We start from the raw sequence: 27,634 nt of genomic DNA, 5'->3' as shown, positions 1-27,634 counted from the left end.
ACATTCTATAAATCATTTATATTCAGATTAATTGTCAGTACTACTTGAAACAACTTGGCAAGCCAACATTCATCTGAATCATTCGTTTTAATGGATCAAATGGACGTATTAATAAATACCAAACAGTAACATTCACAGTCGAATCTAACATGAGTATCACATTACTACTTTAATTGATAGTTTCAGAAATTTTATTTCTAGTAAAATAAGATTTATGTTTAAAAATCTTAAAATTTCATTAATAAAAATATATTTGAACTACACTAAAATACTGTTATGAATTCTGTTTAAAATTCAAATTTTGTGTGTTGGTATAATTTTATAATTAGTTAAGTTAATAAACTAAATTCATTCTGTAGTGATCAAAGCTTACAGTTTATATTAATTTATATTGTTTTAATGTAACTGAATCTATTCTGGTTAAATTACAAATATAGTAGGATCTATCATGTAAATGATTGCTTAATTTTGCACATTGATATGAATCAATGATGGAATTTTAATTTATTAAAATGTTTTTATGGAATTTATAATACAACAATATCAAATATTTTGATAACTGAATATGAAATGGACTACTGCAACAAACCTGATGATGATTAAAAATTGCACTCTGTAATTTTAAAAAATTAACTGTCTATGATGCTTCAATTTTATACCTCAACTGTTTAACAAGAAAATTTTGTTTCTTTTTTTTAAATTTACAGCCATTGAATAATTGTCTATTTACACATTCAATCTCTGGTAACCTGAAAAAAATAATTTAGTAAATTAGTAAATTAGTTTCAAACATTAAATTTAAAATGTGAATCAACTGCATATATATTATTATTATTATTATTATGAAATTCATAAATGAAAAAATTCAAAAGCGTTATTCATCTCATTAGAAGCAACAAAAATATTTCAGAAATTAAAGCTAATTGATGATGTTAAAAAAACTAAGATTTTAATGTAGTTTACATGTGGAAGTATTTATAAAAAAACTACAAATGCTTTATCAATAAGACAAAAACATTTCTTAAATGTTTTCTTTTATTTGTTAGTTTCTTTAAACAATCAATATATCTTTATATATTTGGGTCTAAAAAAATAATAAGAATTTGTATTTGTGAAATAAAAACATAATTAATTTTTAGTTTATTAGTTCAACATATAGCAATTTAGCAAATAGAAATATAACAAACATAAGTTTATAAATATGATGATTTGATTAGTTAACCTGAAGCATTACCATATTAAAACTGTAAGGTTGGCACAATTACACTAATTGAGAAGTTCTATGAAATAACTGAAAAAGTGCATTCAGATACCTTAATTGTTTTATTATGCATGTAAAATAGTTTTATGGATATTTTCCTTAATAAAATACACACTTAATGTAATAATAATCAAGTGTATGTAATATTTAAACTTTACTTACTTCATTACAAACCTCATCAAAAAACAGTGTTTTGAAAATTCCCAAAAACATCAAAATTTAACTTTGTACCTTATTCCATAGAACTCCTCAATTACAGCTGACTGACTGTATTAAACTCCATCATGACACAAAGTCATTAAGCAGCCAGAGATGGGAATTGACATCCAGATTCATAGTATACCCAAGACAAATTATAGATCTGATCAGGTTTGAACAAGATCGAGCACCTCAACATTAAGTTATCTTTACTATATATGATTCCTAATGACTTTATATATACTACTTCAATTTATATTTACATTAGTAAATCTATTTCGTAAATTCTTATTGTATCTATTAATTTTGCATAATTTCCATCATATATAGATGACTCTAAAATATCATAAATCATCTGAAGTTTATTTCAGTTAGGTTTCATGATATAGAAGAATTTTCAACAGAGTTTAGATTTTAAGTTTTTGAAAGTAAATATAATAGAAAAACATAAACACACAAAAGTTTAAAGTGTAAAGAAACCAGAGATAGAATTCAATCTGTAAGTAATTTGTGCTTATTCAGAACTGTATCAGAATGTCAGTAAAATCCAATCACACAAAAATAAAGAAACAGAATAAATATTATTAGCCTGTTGTTTACTTAAAGTGTCAACCAAGTTTGATATGATACACACAGAAAAACATTTATGATTGTTAAAACTTTAATAGAAAATTATAACTGATTTATTTAAATAAATTATTTAAGGAAGCAAAGAATAATTCAGTTTTGTCAATTTCCTACAATCAAATGACACAGTAAAACAGAGAAAATACTGATATAGTATCTTCTGTTTCATTTAGATATCCTATGGCATATGAAAGTTAAAAGTTTATTTTATGTTGTCTATTTTTCTTTCTTGATAAAAATTATGTCTAAAATTTAATAACCTTATAATGTATTTTTATAGCTCAATACTAAGATATATATTAAAACAGTCAATTAAAAAGTAAAGCTAAGTTATTTTTAGACTAAACAGATGTGAAAGAAAACTTTCCCATTGAGAAAAAATAAAATTTAAAATATTTTTTTGTGAGAAAATGTGTTTTAATTTTGTACATTTTAAAGATATTTTAAAATTTTCTAGATTAAAGAAATCATAGTATGAAATTTAAATGATAAACTTAAAACATTTACTTAGAATTCTTTTTTGAATCTATTAATTTATGACTTACTTCAAATACCGGACTTATTCCGAGGATATCGTTGAATTCACTTCCTATATACAATAAGTGATAAAATCCTGGTGGTAAAGGAACATGATCAACAAATGTAATATGATAATAAGCAGAAACACCAGTATCAACTGAACCAACAATATAGGATGGTTTTCCAGTTAATGGTGTTCTGGCTTTGCATCCACTTTCATTACAGTGTTTACTTCTTAAATACACAGAATCTGTGGCTTTGGTGCTTCCTTCTTCTTGTGAAACATACCGAACAGTTCTGTGGACTTCTTCTGTATCAGTTTTATCAGCTGATGGTGGCAGTTTGATGTCAGTAACAGGTTTAGTTGATGCCCATACATAATTAATATGCTCATCCAAACCTCTAAAATCTCGCTAAAAAAAATTGTTTTATTTAATTAAACCAATAGAATAGTTACAATAAAATAAAGCATATAATGTTAAACAAAAATAATTTACCCATAAAAAATATAAAAAATTAAATACGAGAAATTTTTAAAATAAAAATTTTAATTATTTTTCATGTTACAATTCATTATTCAGCTAATTTTGGAATTGGAGAGTCAACAACTTGTGATTTAAGCATTGAAAATACATTTTTAAATCACTATATATAAAGTAAATTAATTAAACATTAGGATGAATGAGTTTTTTGTATAAATTTGTTTGAAGTTTAGTCAAGTTTAAATCAAGACTAGAATGATTGACTGATTTAACTTCTAATATTTTTCTTCTGTTCATATACAAATTTTTTTTATTCTTTTAGTTACAAAAATTAAAAAAATATTTTTTATATGCTGGTTATTTTTGAAATTTTCAAACACTGACTTAATCACAATGGCTTTTAAATATAATTGATGACCAATTGATTAGTTAATAAGTAACTATAGATATACTGTATTATTAATAATCTTTAAAAATTTTTTTGAATGAATAAGGCGTTGTTTGGAAAACATTATAAAATAATGCATTTTCTTTACACGCTAAAAAATATTTATATTTTACTTTATTATGAAAAATTAAATATTCTATATATAAAAGTTTCTGCAAATTTTAATCTAAATTCAATAAATAATTTTTTGAATTTGAATAAATTGTGGAAAGATTGTCATACAATATTATCACAATTTTTATAAAAGTCAAAATAAAATATTCTTAAAGATTTCTAACATTGGTTTCCTTGATTAGCTATTCTTCCTTTTTTTTTTTATTTAATATTAAATTATTTTATCTTATTGACATTAAATTTAAACATTTAAAAAAATTTAAACAAATTAAATGTATTTTTATCAATTGATAGAAAATATATAATAAATACTGCAAAAACCAGACAACTATCGGACTATCTTATGTTTCCATGTCTCAGGTTTTCTGTCATTGACAGGATTTAGTCTTATCACTTTTCTATTGTTCTCTATTGCCTACACAAATGTTCTGAAAATATTTCTTTTCCCTTTTATTAGATTGGGCGAAAAAATAAGTTCTCTTTCTAATAAAACTGTCTAATATCATTTACTTAGAAATTATTTAAACAAATTTCTAAGATCATAGGTTTACCAAAAAATTTTTGGTCTTCATTATCATTGCTGTCTTCTTTAGTTTGTAAATTCATAAGTTCATAAAGATTTATATCTTCAATTTCTATGGAAAAAATACACAAGAACACAAATAAAAGCTCCAAATAACAATGCAAAAGAAAAAGAAAATTTCAATGTACTTTGAAATGCCCTCTAATGAAAAAGAATTTGTTTCCAGAAAGATGGCACTGCACCAATACAGAAATACAAACACACAATTTCTGGATTTTGTATCTATATTTCCCTGTATTTGAATTGCAATAATTCAATTTCTTCCATTCTGTCCACATCTCATGGGTTCCAGTTTTCAGAGAACATTTGTTAGATTAATTTCTAGAAGTTTTCTGCCTTATTCAGATTCTGGTTTTTACAGGTTTTACTGTATATTACAATTTAAATTCCAAAATAACAATAAAATCTTACTTTAAACAAACCAATCCAGTCCCATCCATTTGGTTCCCAATTTTCATTAAAATAATACATAGCTTCTCCATCTTGATAAGATTTCCAACTTTTGATTGGAAGAAAAGTAACTTTCTTTTCCAGTGGATCAGGAAATACCTAAAAGTATCATCAAAGTTAAATTATTAAATAAGATTTCATTCAATTCAAAAATCTAAAAAGTTTTAGAACAAGAATATAAATCAGAAATATTCACACATGGATTAATTATTATTCATCTAATGCTTATATATATAAAAAATAACTTTTTTCCATTAAAATGATTTTTGGGTTTGGCAGGCCCACAATGAGGACTGGGAGATGAATGACAGGACTTGATATATCTGGGACAAACTACTCATGAAAAATTATTCCTGGGGAGTTGATTGCTTAGATTTCATCCTGGGTTCCCAGAGTGCTAGACAGTCACCTTAACCACAAAATGATTTTTTTAATAAAAAAAAATTGAAGTTAGCATTAGTTTTTATCATTTGCCGAAAGCCTCTATTTAATCTACACAATGAAACAAATAATGTATGTAAAAATTATGAGAGAAAACAAAACAAAATAATTAAAATTAATAATCTTCTATAATAATGGACAGTTAAAAAAATACGTATAAGAAATTTATTAGCATAATAAAATAAAACAATAATTTTGGTGTGTCATGAAATAACACAGCAAAATTACAGGCTGTTTATTATTAATCTGATTTATAATTTTGCTATTGACTTTAGATGCAAGATTCAAATTTTTAATAGTATAAGTTTTAAAATTTTTATCCATCCCTTCATATTCTAAACTACTTATGTGAGATAGCAAAATTTCCTATATTAGAAATAGTCTTTAATAATAACATTTTGCGAATTACGCAACAAGTGTTGTTCTTAGCTACCTGAGAAAGTCTCCCATTACATTTTCTCGAAAGCAACATGACGCTTTCTCGTGAACTATTAACCTCTGCACGGCCTAAATCGCCCGTGAATATCACCAGAGACGGCCGAAAAGAGTCAGTTGCCGCCGTTCCTCTAGATAGAAGTCATCAGATAGCAACCGAACTTTTTTTTTTTTGGTGCCTCCTATTTGGATTATTTGCAACAGGATTTATTAAGTGCCAAAGAAACTTGAATGAACGTCGTCGCTAGAACTTTGGATTAAGTCAAGAACTTGATTATCAATTATCAGCTATTCAAGATTCAACCAAACTCCAGGTATTTATCACCCCGCGAATCGTATGTGAACTCTCTCTCTCCGCGACAACACTTTATCCAATAGATTTTTAAATAAACCATTGTTAATTGTTAAGTGTATCTGAGTCACTTCCAATGTTGTCTCTCGAACCAACATTACGAATCCGTCTGACCACGTACGGGACCGCTCACATGACTGCATGACGTAATCGCCGTCTCGGTTTCCGTGTTTCGAGAAACACAGTGGTGTCAATCCTGACAGGGTGCCAAAGAGGTGCCGACCCGAAAGGTCACACTTATCTTTGGAATGATAGAAATTAACTTATGTTTTATCTCATCATACTTGATTTTACAAGTTAAACTTTATAAATTTAGCATATTTTATTTTGAGGATGAATGGCTAAGATAGAAAATGAAATAAACATAACATTACAGATGTAACAATAGTCTTTGAAAACTGAATTTTTTTACAGAAATTGAAACATTCAAGGTAATGGAATGTTGTGCAAAAATTGTCACATCTTATAATTATGACAATAACATCAAATAAATGACAAATGACTTTTTCAAACAGTTGTCACTTACTCATCTTTGAATTTATTTTATTTTTATTTATTTAATTTATTGACAACAGCAACTAAGAATATCAATAGAATTATTAAATTACATATAAATTAAATGAAATTATGTTAATGAGATGGTCAATAGTGACAACATCACTTTTTTCATGATTTCAAATTTATTATTGCATTGATAGTTAATTAAACTACCTGAACAGAATAAATAAAAACAAGAATACATTTTTTATATTAATTAAACCATTTGATAAGATTTATCTTGTTTTGTTCTGACAAGATAAAATTTTAAAGCAACATAATAAATTCTTCATGCTGAAAGAGAAAAACTAATCCAATTTTACTATTTTAGTTGAACTGATACTATACTGTGAACAATAAAATCATTTAATCTAAGATAATTTAAAAGATAATAATTATGTTAAAATGACTAAAAAATTTTATAATGTCTGAAACATAAACAGAGATAACAGAAAAGTTGTATAAGTGTTTATGGAAATTATTTACTAAAATTTATATCAGCTAATGGACACAAAGACAGCAAAGCAGATAAATGAATATGACACAAAGACATGAAAAAATATAACAGAATTATGCCTCATAATCGAAATTTCAGAACTGATTTTAATCTGTTCATGAATTTGTTAAAAATCATCTATTCTATCACAGTTATTTCTTATCATTTATAATATTTATGTAGCGGCATAGATAGAATATATATTAGTAATCAATAAAAAAAATATAACAATCTACTTACTTTGATTAAAAAGGAACCAGAAACAGGTTTATGATCACTCTGTGAATAATGTGAATGACTTGAATAATGTAACTGCTTTACATCTAGATTAGTATGAGAATAAGCTTCACGAGTGAATCGGTATAAGATGCGATCTGTCCAAGCTGGCTTTCTTTTTCTAAATATAATCAAAACCAAAATTAGAAGTTATTTTCTAAATTTAACAATAATGATTTTAATGATCATTCAATAAAAATATCTGAAATGAATCTATGTACAGTACAGGATTTGTAACTGATTTATAATCAAATATAAATAATTCAAAATAAATAAATGACTTGCAGAATATAAAATTAGTTTTATTTATTATTTAAAGCACAATTTTTAAGTTATTATATGTTAAAATCATTTAGTAGAAGCTACAACAACACATTCTCAACAACTTTGTAATTTATTATAATATAATACTTCATTTTTATAAATAATTTTAAAAAATAATGTCTCATTGAATTTAATGGTTTCAATAAAATATAAAATTTGCATGAATGATTTTTTTAATGGTAAAAAAAATGTTTTTTTGATTAATTGCTGAAGATGTTCATCTTTATCAGTGCCCTGAACTACATAGTAAATCATTGGAAAAAGAAAAATAGTAATTATCAGATGATTTAAATAAAATAAAACAAATATTAAAAAGGTTAGTAGTTTTAGTAAAATATTTACTTTTTAATCTTATTTAATTAAGTAATCTTTAAAAATATTAATAGTTTTAAAGATATTTTAAATATAGTTTTGCAATACAGTTTTGTAAATACTTCCTTTGATTTAAAAATAATTCATCATTATTTTCAATTTTCAAAATGTTTAAGAATGATTAAATTTAACTGGCTTTCAAAGCATGAATTGCAGTTTGAAATTCTTTCCTTTACGTCAGTGATAGTGCATATGTTACAAAATACTTTCATTAATGAAATAACGAATAAATACAGAAATAAATTTATAATGGTAAACTGACTAAAGACCTAAAAGGTAAAACATTGATGTACATTATTTTTAAATTAATTTGAGAAAATAATATGGGTATATACTATATCTAAATAATCTCTTTATTTATATACACATTATTTGATAATTAAGATCATTACAGTATTTGAGAATTAAAATGCTTATGTTTCTTTAAAACAATTAAGAATTTTTAAAAAATTCTGTACAAAGATTTTTAACTTGATTTTAATCTATAGTGACTAACAAAAACTTTTTACAAGATGCTTTAAGGAAACTGTATAGATGTAAATATGAATATCCTGTGAAGCAACTGCATTGCTTTTCTAGAAGCCTGCAAATATACCTTGTTTTGTGAAACCAAACTTTAATTTTATCAGATATTTACTTGTATAAACATTGAACAAAGTACCTATCTTTTCATTGTTTATTCAATATTAGATTTTTTGACATTTCTCAAAAATATTTAAAAATAGTTTATTTCTAAAGTGAAAAAATCTAAATTTTGATTTCTAATGTTTCAAATTGCAAATTTACAGATGTTGCTTTCAGTTAAAGATTTAAAATACTTAATAAAATGTTCAACACATTATAACTATTTATTATACATGTTTTTAGACCACCTTTGATAATCCTATTTGAGTTGAATAAATTGTATATTGAAAATAAAATATTGTCAATTACATTTTAATACAATTATCAATAAAAACTTTAAACTGAACAGCAGAAGATTTAGATAAAATATTGTACAAATAAAATTTGGATATATTAAGAATTTAAAATATACATAAGAAAATCAAATTTATCAAAAGATTTAGTTAAAAAGATTGAGAAAACTTTCTAATGTAACTAGTATATTAGTTTAAATGTATATATAAGCACAGTTTTTTTTTTCAACCACCAATGGTCCATAAAACAAAGACAAGTGTAAATAACAAAATGAATTTATTACAAAAAGTTTGATACAAACATGACATAATCACCATGAAGATTGAGGCATTTGTCTATCTATGAACGAGCTTTGAAATCCCCTCTTCATAGAATGTTGCTGCCAGTGACTTGAGATGGACCTTAACGTTGTTTTGAAAATCATCATTAGTCTCAAACCTCTGCTCTCCTAACAATGTTTTTAGTTCAGGAAAGAGATGGAAGTTGCTCGGTGCTAAATTGAGGCTGTACTCTGGGTATTTAAAAAGATCCAAGCTAGGGGGAAGTCTGACAGGTGAAAGTCTTCATATATTTAATGTGTGAAGACTTCCACCTCTTTCCTGAACTGAAAACTTGGCACTTGGCTAGCAGGGCAGAAATTTGAGACTAATGACAATCTTCAAAACAATGTTAAACCCTATCTCAATCACTGGCAGAAACATTCTATGAAGAGGGGATTGCAAAGCTCGTTCATAGATAGACAAATGCCTCAATCTTTCACAGTGATTATGTCGAAAAGTAACCATGTTTGTATCTAACTTTTGGTAATAAATTCATTTTGTTATTTACACTTGTCTTTGTTTTATGGTCCATCGGAGATTGGAAAAAAACCACCTACATATAAGGGGCATAGACAGCCTTTTCGCATTGTCTGGCTTGGCGATAAATGACCAGAGGGGTTGAATCTTAGTAAAGAAAAAGTTTCAACTAAATTATTCTGAAGTAAAGATTGTTTCTTGCTTTTTAAATGAACAAACTAAAATAATAAATAAAGGAGGAAAACTATTAATACAGATTTATATATATTAAATCAGTATTAATATGGCTAGTTTCATAAAAAGATGATTTAGCAAAGACTTAAAAAATTTTTTTAAAATCAATTTAAAAGTATTTGGAATGGAAGCAAAAGAATTCAATAAAATGAAATTATGTGAATCACTTTTAACCGAAAAGCATAAAAAGAACTGTATAATAATAGTTGAACTAAACTGATCAAATGAACCTGATATGATATCACGATTGAAAATACATTATTTTTAAGTTCAAAATTAAGTTTATCATTATTTTATTATTAAAAAATTCTTGTTAAAAATGTAGCTCTAAGTATTTTTCCATGATCGTTTACATATAAGATATTTAATTAATGATATTTATTTATGCTTTTTAATTAAAATGATATAATGAAATATTAAATATTAGTATTATAATTTCATTTCTTCATACTCATAAAAATTTGTGAGTCATGTTATAATAATGACAATAATGTTGATTTTATTCAAAAATTTCTTAACATATTAGTTAAAAATCTTAGATTAATTAAATCAATCCTATTATTGTATCCTACGTATACTTATTTACATATTAATAAGAATTTAAATATTTTAAACATACTCAGAATCATAATCACTTCCATCTACGACAAACTTGTAAGTAGGAGGGAAGTCTGGTGTTACCTCTTTAAATTCGCTAAAAGCTTCCCCTCTTTTCTGTACTAAAGTAAGCTTTGAAATAATATTTATGATAAATTAAAATAATATTTAAATATTTTAAATAAACTTTTGATAAATTATTTTAAATATTATTACCTGATCTTTAGTTAATAAAGGAGGAAAACTATTAATACTGATTAAATATAGCACTTCGTCTGTAGTGAGTTCATCTATACGGAAATTAAGATCACCAATCCAAAAAACGTAACTATAATTAAAAAATAAATTATTCATATTAATATATTAAAATGTGAAGTATGATTTCTTTAGTTGTTAATAATATTTATGGTTGCAAGTCTTCCTAACGTTATTAACATTTAATTGATAATTACAATAATATACTACGTGATTGTAATTAAAGTAACTTTATTTAATGTTATCTAGAGAGGTTTAGCAGTCCAAATGCAACCAAATTTGGTATTGTGGCATTTTGGAATATGTAGAAGACATTTTTGTATAATAAAAAGGACCAAAACTCACCCTTATAGAACTTCAAATCTTAATCCATGTGATTTTTAATTGTAGGGACACTTAAAAGTGAAGTTTATTGATGACATGTTGCAAATTTGGCAGTGTCAGACTGCATGTGAGAAGCACCAGAGGATCAACTATGATTGACTAATAAACACTGTTCATCATCTTCAGGTTTTACACCTTCAGGAGAACATATAGAAAATCCCTTGCATTGCTAAGGTGACATATAGCGTGAATGTCTTATATAAATCAAAACTTTATTGTTTGCAGTGCTAAAAGTGCCTTATTGGTAAATTTTGGTACTAATTGTTTTAATAGAAATGGCTTTTGAATATTCTGAAATGTCATCATTCTAGATGGTTGCAATTAGACTAATAACTATTTCTCTAGACATCACTGAATAATTTATCACCACCCAGTAAATGAAAATAAAATTAATTTTCTTTATTATGTTAAATTATAATTTACTTCAAACTATAACATCTCAACATCATAAATTTACTTTAACAGAATTTAAAATTCACTAAATATTTTGATATAAAACTTTATTGCGTTATTTCCTTCTATAAAATGAAAATGAATTAAGATACTGTAACAATTAATAATTTGAACTTACTCATGAGTTAAGATATTTTCTGTTTGAGGATCAACAAATCTTTGTTTATCTATAATATTATTATAGTCCTGAAAACAATAATAATGTAATAACAAAATAGATATTGTAAAGTTCACATAAATTTATAAGTATTGTAATAAACGTTTNTTAAACATTTAAAAAAATTTAAACAAATTAAATGTATTTTTATCAATTGATAGAAAATATATAATAAATACTGCAAAAACCAGACAACTATCGGACTATCTTATGTTTCCATGTCTCAGGTTTTCTGTCATTGACAGGATTTAGTCTTATCACTTTTCTATTGTTCTCTATTGCCTACACAAATGTTCTGAAAATATTTCTTTTCCCTTTTATTAGATTGGGTGAAAAAATAAGTTCTCTTTCTAATAAAACTGTCTAATATCATTTACTTAGAAATTATTGAAACAAATTTCTAAGACCATAGGTTTACCAAAAAATTTTTGGTCTTCATTATCATTGTTGTCTTCTTTAGTTTGCAAATTCATAAGTTCATAAAGATTTATATCTTCAATTTCTATGGAAAAAATACACAAGAACACAAATAAAAGCTCCAAATAACAATGCAAAAGAAAAAGAAAATTTCAATGTACTTTGAAATGCCCTCTAATGAAAAAGAATTTGTTTCCAGAAAGATGGCACTGCACCAATACAGAAATACAAACACACAATTTCTGGATTTCGTATCTATATATCCCTGTATTTGAATTGCAATAATTCAATTTCTTCCATTCTGTCCACATCTCATGGGTTCCAGTTTTCAGAGAACATTTGTTAGATTAATTTCTAGAAGTTTTCTGCCTTATTCAGATTCTGGTTTTTACAGGTTTTACTGTATATTACAATTTAAATTCCAAAATAACAATAAAATCTTACTTTAAACAAACCAATCCAGTCCCATCCATTTGGTTCCCAATTTTCATTAAAATAATACGTAGCTTCTCCATCTTGATAAGATTTCCAACTTTTGATTGGAAGAAAAGTAACTTTCTTTTCCAGTGGATCAGGAAATACCTAAAATTATCATCAAAGTTAAATTATTAAATAAGATTTCATTCAATTCAAAAATCTAAAAAGTTTTAGAACAAGAATATAAATCAGAAATATTCACACATGGATTAATTATTATTCATCTAATGCTTATATATATAAAAAATAACTTTTTTTTCCATTAAAATGATTTTTGAGTTTGGCCAGGCCCACAATGGGGACTGGGAGATGAATGACAGGACTTGATATATCTGGGACAAACTACTCATGAAAAATTATTCCTGGGGAATTGATTGCTTAGATTTCATCCTGGGTTCCCAGAGTGCTAGACAGTCACCTTAACCACAAAATGATTTTTTTAATAAAAAAAAATTAAAGTTAGCATTAGTTTTTATCATTTGCCGAAAGCCTCTATTTAATCTACACAATGAAACAAATAATGTATGTAAAAATTATGAGAGAAAACAAAACAAAATAATTAAAATTAATAATCTTCTATAATAATGGACAGTTAAAAAAATACGTATAAGAAATTTATTAGCATAATAAAATAAAACAATAATTTTGGTGTGTCATGAAATAACACAGCAAAATTACAGGCTGTTTATTATTAATCTGATTTATAATTTTGCTATTGACTTTAGATGCAAGATTCAAATTTTTAATAGTATAAGTTTTAAAATTTTTATCCATCCCTTCATATTCTAAACTACTTATGTGAGATAGCAAAATTTCCTATATTAGAAATAGTCTTTAATAATAACATTTTGCGAATTACGCAACAAGTGTTGTTCTTAGCTACCTGAGAAAGTCTCCCATTACATTTTCTCGAAAGCAACATGACGCTTTCTCGTGAACTATTAACCTCTGCACGGCCTAAATCGCCCGTGAATATCACCAGAGACGGCCGAAAAGAGTCAGTTGCCGCCGTTCCTCTAGATAGAAGTCATCAGATAGCAACCGAACTTTTTTTTTTTTGGTGCCTCCTATTTGGATTATTTGCAACAGGATTTATTAAGTGCCAAAGAAACTTGAATGAACGTCGTCGCTAGAACTTTGGATTAAGTCAAGAACTTGATTATCAATTATCAGCTATTCAAGATTCAACCAAACTCCAGGTATTTATCACCCCGCGAATCGTATGTGAACTCTCTCTCTCCGCGACAACACTTTATCCAATAGATTTTTAAATAAACCATTGTTAATTGTTAAGTGTATCTGAGTCACTTCCAATGTTGTCTCTCGAACCAACATTACGAATCCGTCTGACCACGTACGGGACCGCTCACATGACTGCATGACGTAATCGCCGTCTCGGTTTCCGTGTTTCGAGAAACACAGTGGTGTCAATCCTGACAGGGTGCCAAAGAGGTGCCGACCCGAAAGGTCACACTTATCTTTGGAATGATAGAAATTAACTTATGTTTTATCTCATCATACTTGATTTTACAAGTTAAACTTTATAAATTTAGCATATTTTATTTTGAGGATGAATGGCTAAGATAGAAAATGAAATAAACATAACATTACAGATGTAACAATAGTCTTTGAAAACTGAATTTTTTTACAGAAATTGAAACATTCAAGGTAATGGAATGTTGTGCAAAAATTGTCACATCTTATAATTATGACAATAACATCAAATAAATGACAAATGACTTTTTCAAACAGTTGTCACTTACTCATCTTTGAATTTATTTTATTTTTATTTATTTAATTTATTGACAACAGCAACTAAGAATATCAATAGAATTATTAAATTACATATAAATTAAATGAAATTATGTTAATGAGATGGTCAATAGTGACAACATCACTTTTTTCATGATTTCAAATTTATTATTGCATTGATAGTTAATTAAACTACCTGAACAGAATAAATAAAAACAAGAATACATTTTTTATATTAATTAAACCATTTGATAAGATTTATCTTGTTTTGTTCTGACAAGATAAAATTTTAAAGCAACATAATAAATTCTTCATGCTGAAAGAGAAAAACTAATCCAATTTTACTATTTTAGTTGAACTGATACTATACTGTGAACAATAAAATCATTTAATCTAAGATAATTTAAAAGATAATAATTATGTTAAAATGACTAAAAAATTTTATAATGTCTGAAACATAAACAGAGATAACAGAAAAGTTGTATAAGTGTTTATGGAAATTATTTACTAAAATTTATATCAGCTAATGGACACAAAGACAGCAAAGCAGATAAATGAATATGACACAAAGACATGAAAAAATATAACAGAATTATGCCTCATAATCGAAATTTCAGAACTGATTTTAATCTGTTCATGAATTTGTTAAAAATCATCTATTCTATCACAGTTATTTCTTATCATTTATAATATTTATGTAGCGGCATAGATAGAATATATATTAGTAATCAATAAAAAAAATATAACAATCTACTTACTTTGATTAAAAAGGAACCAGAAACAGGTTTATGATCACTCTGTGAATAATGTGAATGACTTGAATAATGTAACTGCTTTACATCTAGATTAGTATGAGAATAAGCTTCACGAGTGAATCGGTATAAGATGCGATCTGTCCAAGCTGGCTTTCTTTTTCTAAATATAATCAAAACCAAAATTAGAAGTTATTTTCTAAATTTAACAATAATGATTTTAATGATCATTCAATAAAAATATCTGAAATGAATCTATGTACAGTACAGGATTTGTAACTGATTTATAATCAAATATAAATAATTCAAAATAAATAAATGACTTGCAGAATATAAAATTAGTTTTATTTATTATTTAAAGCACAATTTTTAAGTTATTATATGTTAAAATCATTTAGTAGAAGCTACAACAACACATTCTCAACAACTTTGTAATTTATTATAATATAATACTTCATTTTTATAAATAATTTTAAAAAATAATGTCTCATTGAATTTAATGGTTTCAATAAAATATAAAATTTGCATGAATGATTTTTTTAATGGTAAAAAAAATGTTTTTTTGATTAATTGCTGAAGATGTTCATCTTTATCAGTGCCCTGAACTACATAGTAAATCATTGGAAAAAGAAAAATAGTAATTATCAGATGATTTAAATAAAATAAAACAAATATTAAAAAGGTTAGTAGTTTTAGTAAAATATTTACTTTTTAATCTTATTTAATTAAGTAATCTTTAAAAATATTAATAGTTTTAAAGATATTTTAAATATAGTTTTGCAATACAGTTTTGTAAATACTTCCTTTGATTTAAAAATAATTCATCATTATTTTCAATTTTCAAAATGTTTAAGAATGATTAAATTTAACTGGCTTTCAAAGCATGAATTGCAGTTTGAAATTCTTTCCTTTACGTCAGTGATAGTGCATATGTTACAAAATACTTTCATTAATGAAATAACGAATAAATACAGAAATAAATTTATAATGGTAAACTGACTAAAGACCTAAAAGGTAAAACATTGATGTACATTATTTTTAAATTAATTTGAGAAAATAATATGGGTATATACTATATCTAAATAATCTCTTTATTTATATACACATTATTTGATAATTAAGATCATTACAGTATTTGAGAATTAAAATGCTTATGTTTCTTTAAAACAATTAAGAATTTTTAAAAAATTCTGTACAAAGATTTTTAACTTGATTTTAATCTATAGTGACTAACAAAAACTTTTTACAAGATGCTTTAAGGAAACTGTATAGATGTAAATATGAATATCCTGTGAAGCAACTGCATTGCTTTTCTAGAAGCCTGCAAATATACCTTGTTTTGTGAAACCAAACTTTAATTTTATCAGATATTTACTTGTATAAACATTGAACAAAGTACCTATCTTTTCATTGTTTATTCAATATTAGATTTTTTGACATTTCTCAAAAATATTTAAAAATAGTTTATTTCTAAAGTGAAAAAATCTAAATTTTGATTTCTAATGTTTCAAATTGCAAATTTACAGATGTTGCTTTCAGTTAAAGATTTAAAATACTTAATAAAATGTTCAACACATTATAACTATTTATTATACATGTTTTTAGACCACCTTTGATAATCCTATTTGAGTTGAATAAATTGTATATTGAAAATAAAATATTGTCAATTACATTTTAATACAATTATCAATAAAAACTTTAAACTGAACAGCAGAAGATTTAGATAAAATATTGTACAAATAAAATTTGGATATATTAAGAATTTAAAATATACATAAGAAAATCAAATTTATCAAAAGATTTAGTTAAAAAGATTGAGAAAACTTTCTAATGTAACTAGTATATTAGTTTAAATGTATATATAAGCACAGTTTTTTTTTTCAACCACCAATGGTCCATAAAACAAAGACAAGTGTAAATAACAAAATGAATTTATTACAAAAAGTTTGATACAAACATGACATAATCACCATGAAGATTGAGGCATTTGTCTATCTATGAACGAGCTTTGAAATCCCCTCTTCATAGAATGTTGCTGCCAGTGACTTGAGATGGACCTTAACGTTGTTTTGAAAATCATCATTAGTCTCAAACCTCTGCTCTCCTAACAATGTTTTTAGTTCAGGAAAGAGATGGAAGTTGCTCGGTGCTAAATTGAGGCTGTACTCTGGGTATTTAAAAAGATCCAAGCTAGGGGGAAGTCTGACAGGTGAAAGTCTTCATATATTTAATGTGTGAAGACTTCCACCTCTTTCCTGAACTGAAAACTTGGCACTTGGCTAGCAGGGCAGAAATTTGAGACTAATGACAATCTTCAAAACAATGTTAAACCCTATCTCAATCACTGGCAGAAACATTCTATGAAGAGGGGATTGCAAAGCTCGTTCATAGATAGACAAATGCCTCAATCTTTCACAGTGATTATGTCGAAAAGTAACCATGTTTGTATCTAACTTTTGGTAATAAATTCATTTTGTTATTTACACTTGTCTTTGTTTTATGGTCCATCGGAGATTGGAAAAAAACCACCTACATATAAGGGGCATAGACAGCCTTTTCGCATTGTCTGGCTTGGCGATAAATGACCAGAGGGGTTGAATCTTAGTAAAGAAAAAGTTTCAACTAAATTATTCTGAAGTAAAGATTGTTTCTTGCTTTTTAAATGAACAAACTAAAATAATAAATAAAGGAGGAAAACTATTAATACAGATTTATATATATTAAATCAGTATTAATATGGCTAGTTTCATAAAAAGATGATTTAGCAAAGACTTAAAAAATTTTTTTAAAATCAATTTAAAAGTATTTGGAATGGAAGCAAAAGAATTCAATAAAATGAAATTATGTGAATCACTTTTAACCGAAAAGCATAAAAAGAACTGTATAATAATAGTTGAACTAAACTGATCAAATGAACCTGATATGATATCACGATTGAAAATACATTATTTTTAAGTTCAAAATTAAGTTTATCATTATTTTATTATTAAAAAATTCTTGTTAAAAATGTAGCTCTAAGTATTTTTCCATGATCGTTTACATATAAGATATTTAATTAATGATATTTATTTATGCTTTTTAATTAAAATGATATAATGAAATATTAAATATTAGTATTATAATTTCATTTCTTCATACTCATAAAAATTTGTGAGTCATGTTATAATAATGACAATAATGTTGATTTTATTCAAAAATTTCTTAACATATTAGTTAAAAATCTTAGATTAATTAAATCAATCCTATTATTGTATCCTACGTATACTTATTTACATATTAATAAGAATTTAAATATTTTAAACATACTCAGAATCATAATCACTTCCATCTACGACAAACTTGTAAGTAGGAGGGAAGTCTGGTGTTACCTCTTTAAATTCGCTAAAAGCTTCCCCTCTTTTCTGTACTAAAGTAAGCTTTGAAATAATATTTATGATAAATTAAAATAATATTTAAATATTTTAAATAAACTTTTGATAAATTATTTTAAATATTATTACCTGATCTTTAGTTAATAAAGGAGGAAAACTATTAATACTGATTAAATATAGCACTTCGTCTGTAGTGAGTTCATCTATACGGAAATTAAGATCACCAATCCAAAAAACGTAACTATAATTAAAAAATAAATTATTCATATTAATATATTAAAATGTGAAGTATGATTTCTTTAGTTGTTAATAATATTTATGGTTGCAAGTCTTCCTAACGTTATTAACATTTAATTGATAATTACAATAATATACTACGTGATTGTAATTAAAGTAACTTTATTTAATGTTATCTAGAGAGGTTTAGCAGTCCAAATGCAACCAAATTTGGTATTGTGGCATTTTGGAATATGTAGAAGACATTTTTGTATAATAAAAAGGACCAAAACTCACCCTTATAGAACTTCAAATCTTAATCCATGTGATTTTTAATTGTAGGGACACTTAAAAGTGAAGTTTATTGATGACATGTTGCAAATTTGGCAGTGTCAGACTGCATGTGAGAAGCACCAGAGGATCAACTATGATTGACTAATAAACACTGTTCATCATCTTCAGGTTTTACACCTTCAGGAGAACATATAGAAAATCCCTTGCATTGCTAAGGTGACATATAGCGTGAATGTCTTATATAAATCAAAACTTTATTGTTTGCAGTGCTAAAAGTGCCTTATTGGTAAATTTTGGTACTAATTGTTTTAATAGAAATGGCTTTTGAATATTCTGAAATGTCATCATTCTAGATGGTTGCAATTAGACTAATAACTATTTCTCTAGACATCACTGAATAATTTATCACCACCCAGTAAATGAAAATAAAATTAATTTTCTTTATTATGTTAAATTATAATTTACTTCAAACTATAACATCTCAACATCATAAATTTACTTTAACAGAATTTAAAATTCACTAAATATTTTGATATAAAACTTTATTGCGTTATTTCCTTCTATAAAATGAAAATGAATTAAGATACTGTAACAATTAATAATTTGAACTTACTCATGAGTTAAGATATTTTCTGTTTGAGGATCAACAAATCTTTGTTTATCTATAATATTATTATAGTCCTGAAAACAATAATAATGTAATAACAAAATAGATATTGTAAAGTTCACATAAATTTATAAGTATTGTAATAAACATTTTAAATATTTAATATTCAATAAATTTTCTGAGAGACTGAATATTAAATACTTTTTATCTTATTTTAAAGTAAAAACTATAATATTTTTTACTTGGTAATAAATAATAATATTTTAGCAGAATAAACTATTATAAAAATTGAATTTTCACATTAAAAAAAGTTTGTAAAAATTAAAACAGTTTTCCAGGTTAAAATAAATTAGACATTTGTGAAAAAATAATAAAATAAAAAAACAAATTACAGTATTCATTAAAATGATAATTTGATATATAAATTGTAAATATAAAAACAAATATCAATTTTTAATTAATAATGCATTTGCTAATAATTAGTAAAATAATAAAAGCATGAAAAATATATACTGTATTAAGTTGAGAAATCCAATTATGATTAACAACTTACTGATATTCTCCTACACACTTCATCGTCACTAGCTGCCAGATGTGCATTCACAATGCATACTGAACAGCCATAAGCATTAAACCGAATGCTTATACCTCCTTTATTACCCTACATAAATATGTTTTAGTGAATTATAATGTTGACTCAGCATATAATTGAAAAATACTTTAAATGAAATATTTAAGAAAATTAACATTTGATATTAGGAAAAATATATTTAAAAAGAAGAAATCATATTAAGTAGTTACGTAAGATCATTTACAACTTCATAAAATCTTAAAAATTAATAATCTATTAGGCAGTATAATTCATTTATTTATATTGTTTATTTTTTAGTATATTATTTAACAGAAATAATAATTTTTTATTAATATACGACTCCAATATTTATATCATCATCTAACATTAATGCTGAATATATTTTTCCAATTGTTTTAATATTTAAAAAAAAAAATGATTATTTCAATTTCTATATACCAATTTATATATACTCTAAATTTGTAAATGTGTATAATGAAGAAAAAATGAAATATTATGTACTGTACACTTTTTTATAAACTTTATAGATAGCTGATTAAAGTCACACTAACAATTCTTAAATTAATAATGATAAAGAAGTTGAAAAGAACTAGTATTTAATGAGAATAATCAAAAAATAACAGAAAAAGAGAATAAAAGAATAATAGAAAAAGAAAGGCAAGCAGCAACATAATTTTATAAAAAAAAATAAGTACAAACCAAGTTAAGCACTGGACTGCAAATGTTATTTGTTTGTTTAATATTCAAATTATTATTGTATTAATGCTTAGTAAAAACCAAAAATTAAAACAAATTAAAAACATAATATGTTTTTAATTTGTCTTTAATATTTATACTCTTACTCTTACTATATTTTGAATGTTATTTGTAGAATATATTTACATAAATATGTGTGTGTACAAAATTGTAATGCTTATGTGTGTTTATCAATATCTATCTATTAGAAATATGTCAATACTTGATATTAGTATTACCAAGACTTATAGAAAATACAAGATAACAGTATCACCAGTACTTAAACAATATCAGTAGATATTTCAATGATGAAAAAATCCTAAAATACTGCATATTACAAAAAACACAGAAAATAACAGTTTAATACAACAATAACTAAAAATACATGAGATAAAAGTTAGTTATCAAAGTTCAAAAATTTAAGATTGTAATGAAAAAACATTAATTTTTCAGCATTTCAGAGAAACAACATATTTCTTGTGGTTTCTTATATATGTCCTCTTGCACTGAACAGATGTTCACTATCCATAGATGAATAGGGACAAGAGAGTATCCCACTGTCTTGCAGAGTTGGGAATTTTTCCTTATTATCTAACCATCATTTGAATGAGTTGGCTTATGTCTTGGAACAAGCAGATATTGTTCCAAATCCTTATTGACTCTAGCAGTAAAAAATTAATGTATTATAACAGTCTGTCTGATTTTGCTGATATTTACTAATTTTATACAAGATTCATACAAGTTATTTATTCACATTTCTTTGTTTTACTGAAGTTAACATTGTTTAATATTTAGCACTAAAAACACATTCTTTTATTTTAATACTTTGAGATTTTAATATTTGTTGTTATTGTTATTTTTCTTTCCCAAACTTTCCATAAATAATTTTTCTTGGCAGTTTCGACTTGACAGATGAACCTGCTGCTGCATCAGATTCAGAATTTGATTTTGAAGTGGCACAATGCTCTTGCAGCTTTAACAACATAACTTAAAATATTCCCTTTTATATAATAATTTGATTCCCTTTTTACTTCATCTTCAATGAACAAAGGTTGAAATCATAGATCAAGTAACGTGGAGATCTGCAGAACATCTTCATGTAACACATCTCAAATCACTTTCCACTGATGCTTTTAGATTTGACACTAAAGTTTGAACACCAGTCATTAGTGCTGCCTATCATTGTAAGAACTGTATCAGTGCTGATATTGCAGAAATAATCAATGCTGCAATGGCACCTCTTGCACCAAGTTTGAGAATATGTTGTCTAAATGGCCTTAACACATTCAGAACATTAGAAGCTAGATACTAGTAACTGATCAAGTACTTAATGTTATTTTCATCACAATGAAATGAAGTTGTTTGATTAATTGATCCAGCATATCGAAATATAGAGCTCTATAGAGTTGTAATGTCTTGAATAAGATAATGCACCAACACCTCCATTGTTGAATTTTCCTCAATTTTTCTGTTGTTTTACTTAAATAGGGAAATGTGTTTGAATATTTTTTCCCACAGCAATTAGATCTTTTACAGACCTTGGGAAAAAATAGTATCATAGATTAAAAATCTACAATTATGCATTACACACCCTGTATTTCCATATTCAAGTTATTCATTGCAGGTATCATATTAGTAGTGTTGTCTTTGAAAAAGATGAAAAAAACATCTTTTTGTCCATCTTCCACTTATTTATTGATTCCAGAATTGCATCACAAATATTTTTCAACATGTGAGTTTTAAGGAAGTGAACAGCATTTAGTAATGGCATTTTATATTTGAACTATGAAATCACCTAATATACAATTAAACTTAGAAAAGAGAGGCCTGTGTGATTAAAGTCCGAATATCTGTGGGAATTTAAATGCTATTTCATTCTGGAGAAAGTCTCTTATTTTCTTCATGATTTTGTCAAATCCATGGTATAAAACACTAAGATGGCACATACTTCTCATTCCGAGAAGTATGTGCCATCTTAGTGTTTTATACCATGGATTTGATTCTTGAAGAACTCTTATAAATCCCTTATCTTCTACAATAGAACAGGATTGTATTAAAGGAAAGTTCTATAATCAAGACATATCATCTTGTCAACTTTGAGGGAAAGTCTTTGTGATTGAAAATCATTGATGTCCCAAATTTTTTCCTTTCAAAGAATGAAATATTGACATGTGATTCAGTTTCTTTACCTTGAAAAGATTTTGGTGAAGTATTATAGGTACACCACTCCAAAAATGGATGTTCTGTCACCAATTGACAAGCAGTTTTTAAGTGTTTATGGAAAATTGCCATAACATAAGCATATTCATTCATTAATTTGTCATTGCACCTTGAGAAAATTTCTTCCCTCATTCTAAGCATTTTGCAAAAAACACTTGTCAAAGAAAGAAATCTTCAAAATATTCCCAAATTTTACTATATTTTTTTCATATTGACATCTTCCTATTATAGTAAAAAGTATCTTTCATTTAGCTTCTTGTTTGGACTAAAATGTTATTTCAGCAATCTAACAATGATGTTTTGCCAAACTTATCATGGCAACTTCTGTATATTATAACACTCTTCTTTTATTCTTTTTAATTATCTTTAAACAATGCTACTTCCTATAAAAATGGAAATAATATGGTGCCAAACCATCTAGGCTAGTCAACTACAAAAAAGCAATTACCAGTTATTAAACTACCTATGTTATTAACATGTATATCGTATCAGTATTGGTGATACTGAAAAATGGCATATCATCATATCCCATTTATATATTTATATCTATATGAAATGATAACATTAAATTTCTTGTTTAAATATTTTATTAAAAAGGAAAGTTCTATGCTCAGATTTTAAGATATAATACTTACCCACATTCCACCAAAACCTGTACGAGTATAATCAGTTTGTACCCCACGTAAGTGTGTTACATGTTCTTTTTTACAAAACAACATTAACATAATGCCTTGCAATCGCATCTGCTTTATCTGAAAACAAAATTAATAAATTATTTTATACATAAAGCATATTATAATTCTATTTCACAAATAAAATACCTTAATATATTCATAATCAGCTAATATCTCTCTAAAGCTGTAAAGCCAAGGATCATCAAAAATGGCATCTATTAATAGATCTTGTGGCTTTACACTAACTTCTTGTAACCTGAAGAAATGAAGAATAATAATAAATTTAACTTATTGAAAATAATAGTTCATCATAGTTTCAAATGTATTTATTATATTTAAATTAATTAGAATACAACACAAATATGTAAAATTAATTAACATATTAGTTTTACATCAATTTCTATGTACAGTGGAACTTCTATATTCATCATTAATCTGTTCCTACAGATCTAATGAATATGGAAAATGACGAATATAGAAACAATTTTTCTCATAATAAATAACTGATATTCAATTTACCCATTCCCATCCTAAAAATAAATACAAAAATAAAAAATTTGTTGTTTGTAAAACTTTATCTTTATTGTACTAAATAATTACAGTATAATGGTAGAGGGGGAAGAAGAGTAATATTATTATTGTTTAGAAGACATACTATCAATTAAAACATTATGTAATTCCGATTATGATCTCGGCATATTAAATTCTTTGGCTAAGTAGGAAACACTAGAGAGGTTGCAGCCAAAGTTTTCATCTCTAAAATATAAACGACGAATGTTGAGTGTCATCTTATAAGCCTAGAAGTTTGATAATGGCATTTGGAATGTTGAGCATTATTCCAATGATGTTCCAAATGCCATTGTCAAACTTCTAGGCTTACAAGATGGCTGCGCGCAACGTTCGACATTCATGTTTCGACAAAGAGATGAAAACTTTGACCACAACCTCTCTACTTTGTCCATTTTCAGACTTAGAAATAATTTTTTTTATCTCTATTGTTGTTCTAATAGCTTTCCTTTTTTGCTGTTTTTCTTCAGTGTGCTTTGTTGGAGCCATTGAAACTTAAAATAATCAATGTGACAAACCAATAACACACGCCACAACCACACCATGCAGACTGATAAACTACAGCTAGCTGACATAGCGTTGCCAACTCAAAATTCAAATTTATAGCTAGATATTTTAATAAAAATATTCAAATCATATTGTTTCCATTAAAATTGTTTGATTTTTTGTAGCTAGATAGCATTATACAAATAGGTAGGCCATTATAATTTACATAGCTAGATTGTTCATAAATCCATTAAATCTAGCAAAAAATTAGCTAAATTGGCTACACTAAGCTAACACGGCTAGCTGATCTGCACAGGCATGCAATTGTAGCACCACTTTTGGTGTTGGGAATGACAACAAATATAGAAAATACTAATAATAAACAACGCTTTTTGCCCGCGACTGAAAATTAGACAGAATTAGATAACCCAACAAATAGGATATAACATTTTTTGGTGTGATAAGCCCTGCAAAAAATGTTATACCCTATTTGTTGGGTTATCTAATTCTGTCTAATAGAAAATACTGATGAATATGGGGAAAGTCATCAAAATGTGACGAATATAGAATATTACAAATATAGTGGTTCCACTGTATATTGATAAATTTTAAAGTCTATAGTCATCTGCATGTTAGAAATGATCATAATAGCCTTAAATTAAAAAATATAATATCCAATTTGTTAATTGCATTTATATATAAATGATGAATTTTTGTAAATTTCAACTGTTTTGTGGAAATTTACTGTAGTTTTTATTCTTTGATTTATCAATTGAAGTGCCATAGAACAAAAGGCAGAAGACTAATAATGGATAGTTCTTCCTTTTGTCCTAATAACCAACTATACAAAATAGTATAGAGTTTAGGTGTTGGAACTGTTTGTGGTAAGTCATCCAGAATGGCAGTCTGTAATTCTATTTTGTTGGTTGGACATGACACCAAATCAATAGGGGTTGTCTACATAGGCATTGAATTTGGTTCAAATATGATCAGTGTGAGGACCAGGTAAGCATTACAAAGACATTGGAATGTTTCTCAAACCATATGTCTGATATGGAAAAGCATTGTCCTGCCGAAACAACCCATATCCATCAGGAAATAAGTTTAGAGGAATGGCGATGGTCAGCAATAATGTTCCTGTAACAGGAATCTATCAAGACAGACTTCAGTAGTGGTCCAAGTGAGCTCCAATAAAACCAATCTCACACCATACCAGACTTACCACAAGCTTGTACAACTCCTTACTGGAATTAAAGGTCCATGGTTTTGTGTGGTCTGCTCCACACACACTGACTATCCACTCAAAACAGCTGAAAATGAGATTCATCTAACAATATGACACATTGTCAAACATCTCCAAATAATATTGATACTGGATTGTAGAGGGAAGATGTGTTTCGCAATGTCTGGGAGTAAGCAATGATACATGTGTGCATCAGCAACTATAGAACCCCGTGGAATGGAATGTCTACTGGTTGATAGATCAATAAATATGCAATGAAATTGATTAGTAATTTCCCTCAATATTGTACATGATTTGAACACCATTCCTGATCAATGATCACCAGTCTATATTCAGAGTGAAGACATCTGGCTCCCAGTCTGTCCAAAATTCTGATATTCCTAACAGACTCTTGAAATTGTTGTTTAGAAATATTCAAAAGAATTGGTGCTCAAAAATGGAGAGTACCATTTTTCTTGTGCTACAATCTGTCCTTGATCAAAAGGTGATAAATCTCATCTATATGGTATTGCTATACTTGCTGGTTTACTTTGCAATGGTTAAGCCTGTAATACATTAAAATCAAATGCACAATTTTGATTAATATCAAGCTGTTTTGTTTTCCTGCAAGAGGAAAGCAAGAAATTTAGTGTTTTGCTGTCTCATTTTTTGATATTTTTAGTTTATATTGTATAGATATGCAAAACAGGTTTTTAAAATATTCTTTTAAATTAAACAAATTAGTAATTTGTGTAAGACATATTTCTTTTTAAAAACTTTTACCGATCACATATAATAATAAAAAATTAATTTGACATATTATCAAAAAATGACTTTATAACTTCATATTTTCAATAATTGTTACATAATTAATTAAACATTAATGAGAAATTTGCATTTAATTGTCTCAATGTATAAAAATTTGTGCTGGGAGATACTTTACAACTATCCTCTGCTGTTCTTTGCTGTAGTAAATGATACCAACATTAAAAATTTCCCTATTTTAATTGTCAAATTATAATTTTTAAAAACTATTTTGGTAAAACAACATAAAACATGAGAATCTTTATTAGATTGCAAAGTTTCATTAATTTTATATAACTAATAATGCCAGTAATTAATTTCAAGTACTTTGTTCAATTAATTGTACACTGAGAGAGAACTATCAGTGTACCATGAACTCTGTAATAAATCCTGCCAGCACTACTGATAACTTTTAAGCAAATTCACTATTACAGCAATTATTCAATATGATCCATTTTCAATTAGTTAACAATAAAAAGTGTATCATATATTTTTTTTAGTAGTCAATTGTACATCTTCCAATCTTAAATCAATCAACTATAACTCTAGCATATGTAAACTTATATTAATATTAAGTACGTAAAACATGTACTTGCCCAATTGCATATACATCAGGAAGTTGAACGACATCAACTGGTTCTTTGAGATTTAAAAGACTGCGAAGATCGGACATGGGAGGTCTAGCCATGACATTCCACGTTACAAAATAGATTCTGAATTAAATGAGAAAATGAAAAT

The 27,634-nt window shown here is 26.3% G+C and overlaps 1 protein-coding gene across 1 annotated transcript; it reads right to left on the bottom strand.

Moving 5' to 3' along the window:
• Nucleotides 1–689: 689 nt before the first annotated feature.
• On the bottom strand, nt 690–27,634 carry LOC111636647 (inositol polyphosphate 5-phosphatase K-like). The gene is made up of 11 exons (XM_023381929.1): nt 27,493–27,634; nt 23,965–24,073; nt 23,779–23,895; nt 20,150–20,257; nt 19,603–19,670; nt 18,609–18,720; nt 18,415–18,524; nt 15,115–15,271; nt 12,572–12,709; nt 2,632–3,018; nt 690–749 (listed from the first exon to the last, which is right to left on the bottom strand). Exons 1-11 carry the CDS (start codon nt 27,582–27,584, stop codon nt 735–737), a joined length of 1,413 nt encoding a protein of 470 aa, XP_023237697.1. The 5' UTR covers nt 27,585–27,634; the 3' UTR covers nt 690–734.

This window comes from Centruroides sculpturatus, unplaced genomic scaffold (genome assembly GCF_000671375.1).
Source record: "Centruroides sculpturatus isolate CEXI.00-Female unplaced genomic scaffold, Cexi_2.0 scaffold685, whole genome shotgun sequence".
Classification (NCBI taxonomy): domain Eukaryota; kingdom Metazoa; phylum Arthropoda; class Arachnida; order Scorpiones; family Buthidae; genus Centruroides; species Centruroides sculpturatus.
The sequence above is the reverse complement of the archived record's forward strand: the minus strand, read 5'-3'. Positions and strand labels throughout refer to the sequence as shown.

What these genes read in the sequence shown, in the direction of transcription:
- LOC111636647 (XM_023381929.1), bottom strand. Translation starts at nt 27,584, where the DNA reads ATGGCTAGACCTCCCATGTCCGATCTTCGCAGTCTTTTAAATCTCAAA. An exon ending in CAGGTTTTGGTGGAATGTGG is followed by an intron (nt 20,258 to 23,778) that starts GTAAGTATTATA and finishes ATATTTATGTAG; the next exon opens with GGTAATAAAGGAGGTATAAG. An exon ending in CTGGTTCCTTTTTAATCAAA is followed by an intron (nt 12,710 to 15,114) that starts GTAAGTAGATTG and finishes TGATAATTTTAG; the next exon opens with GTATTTCCTGATCCACTGGA.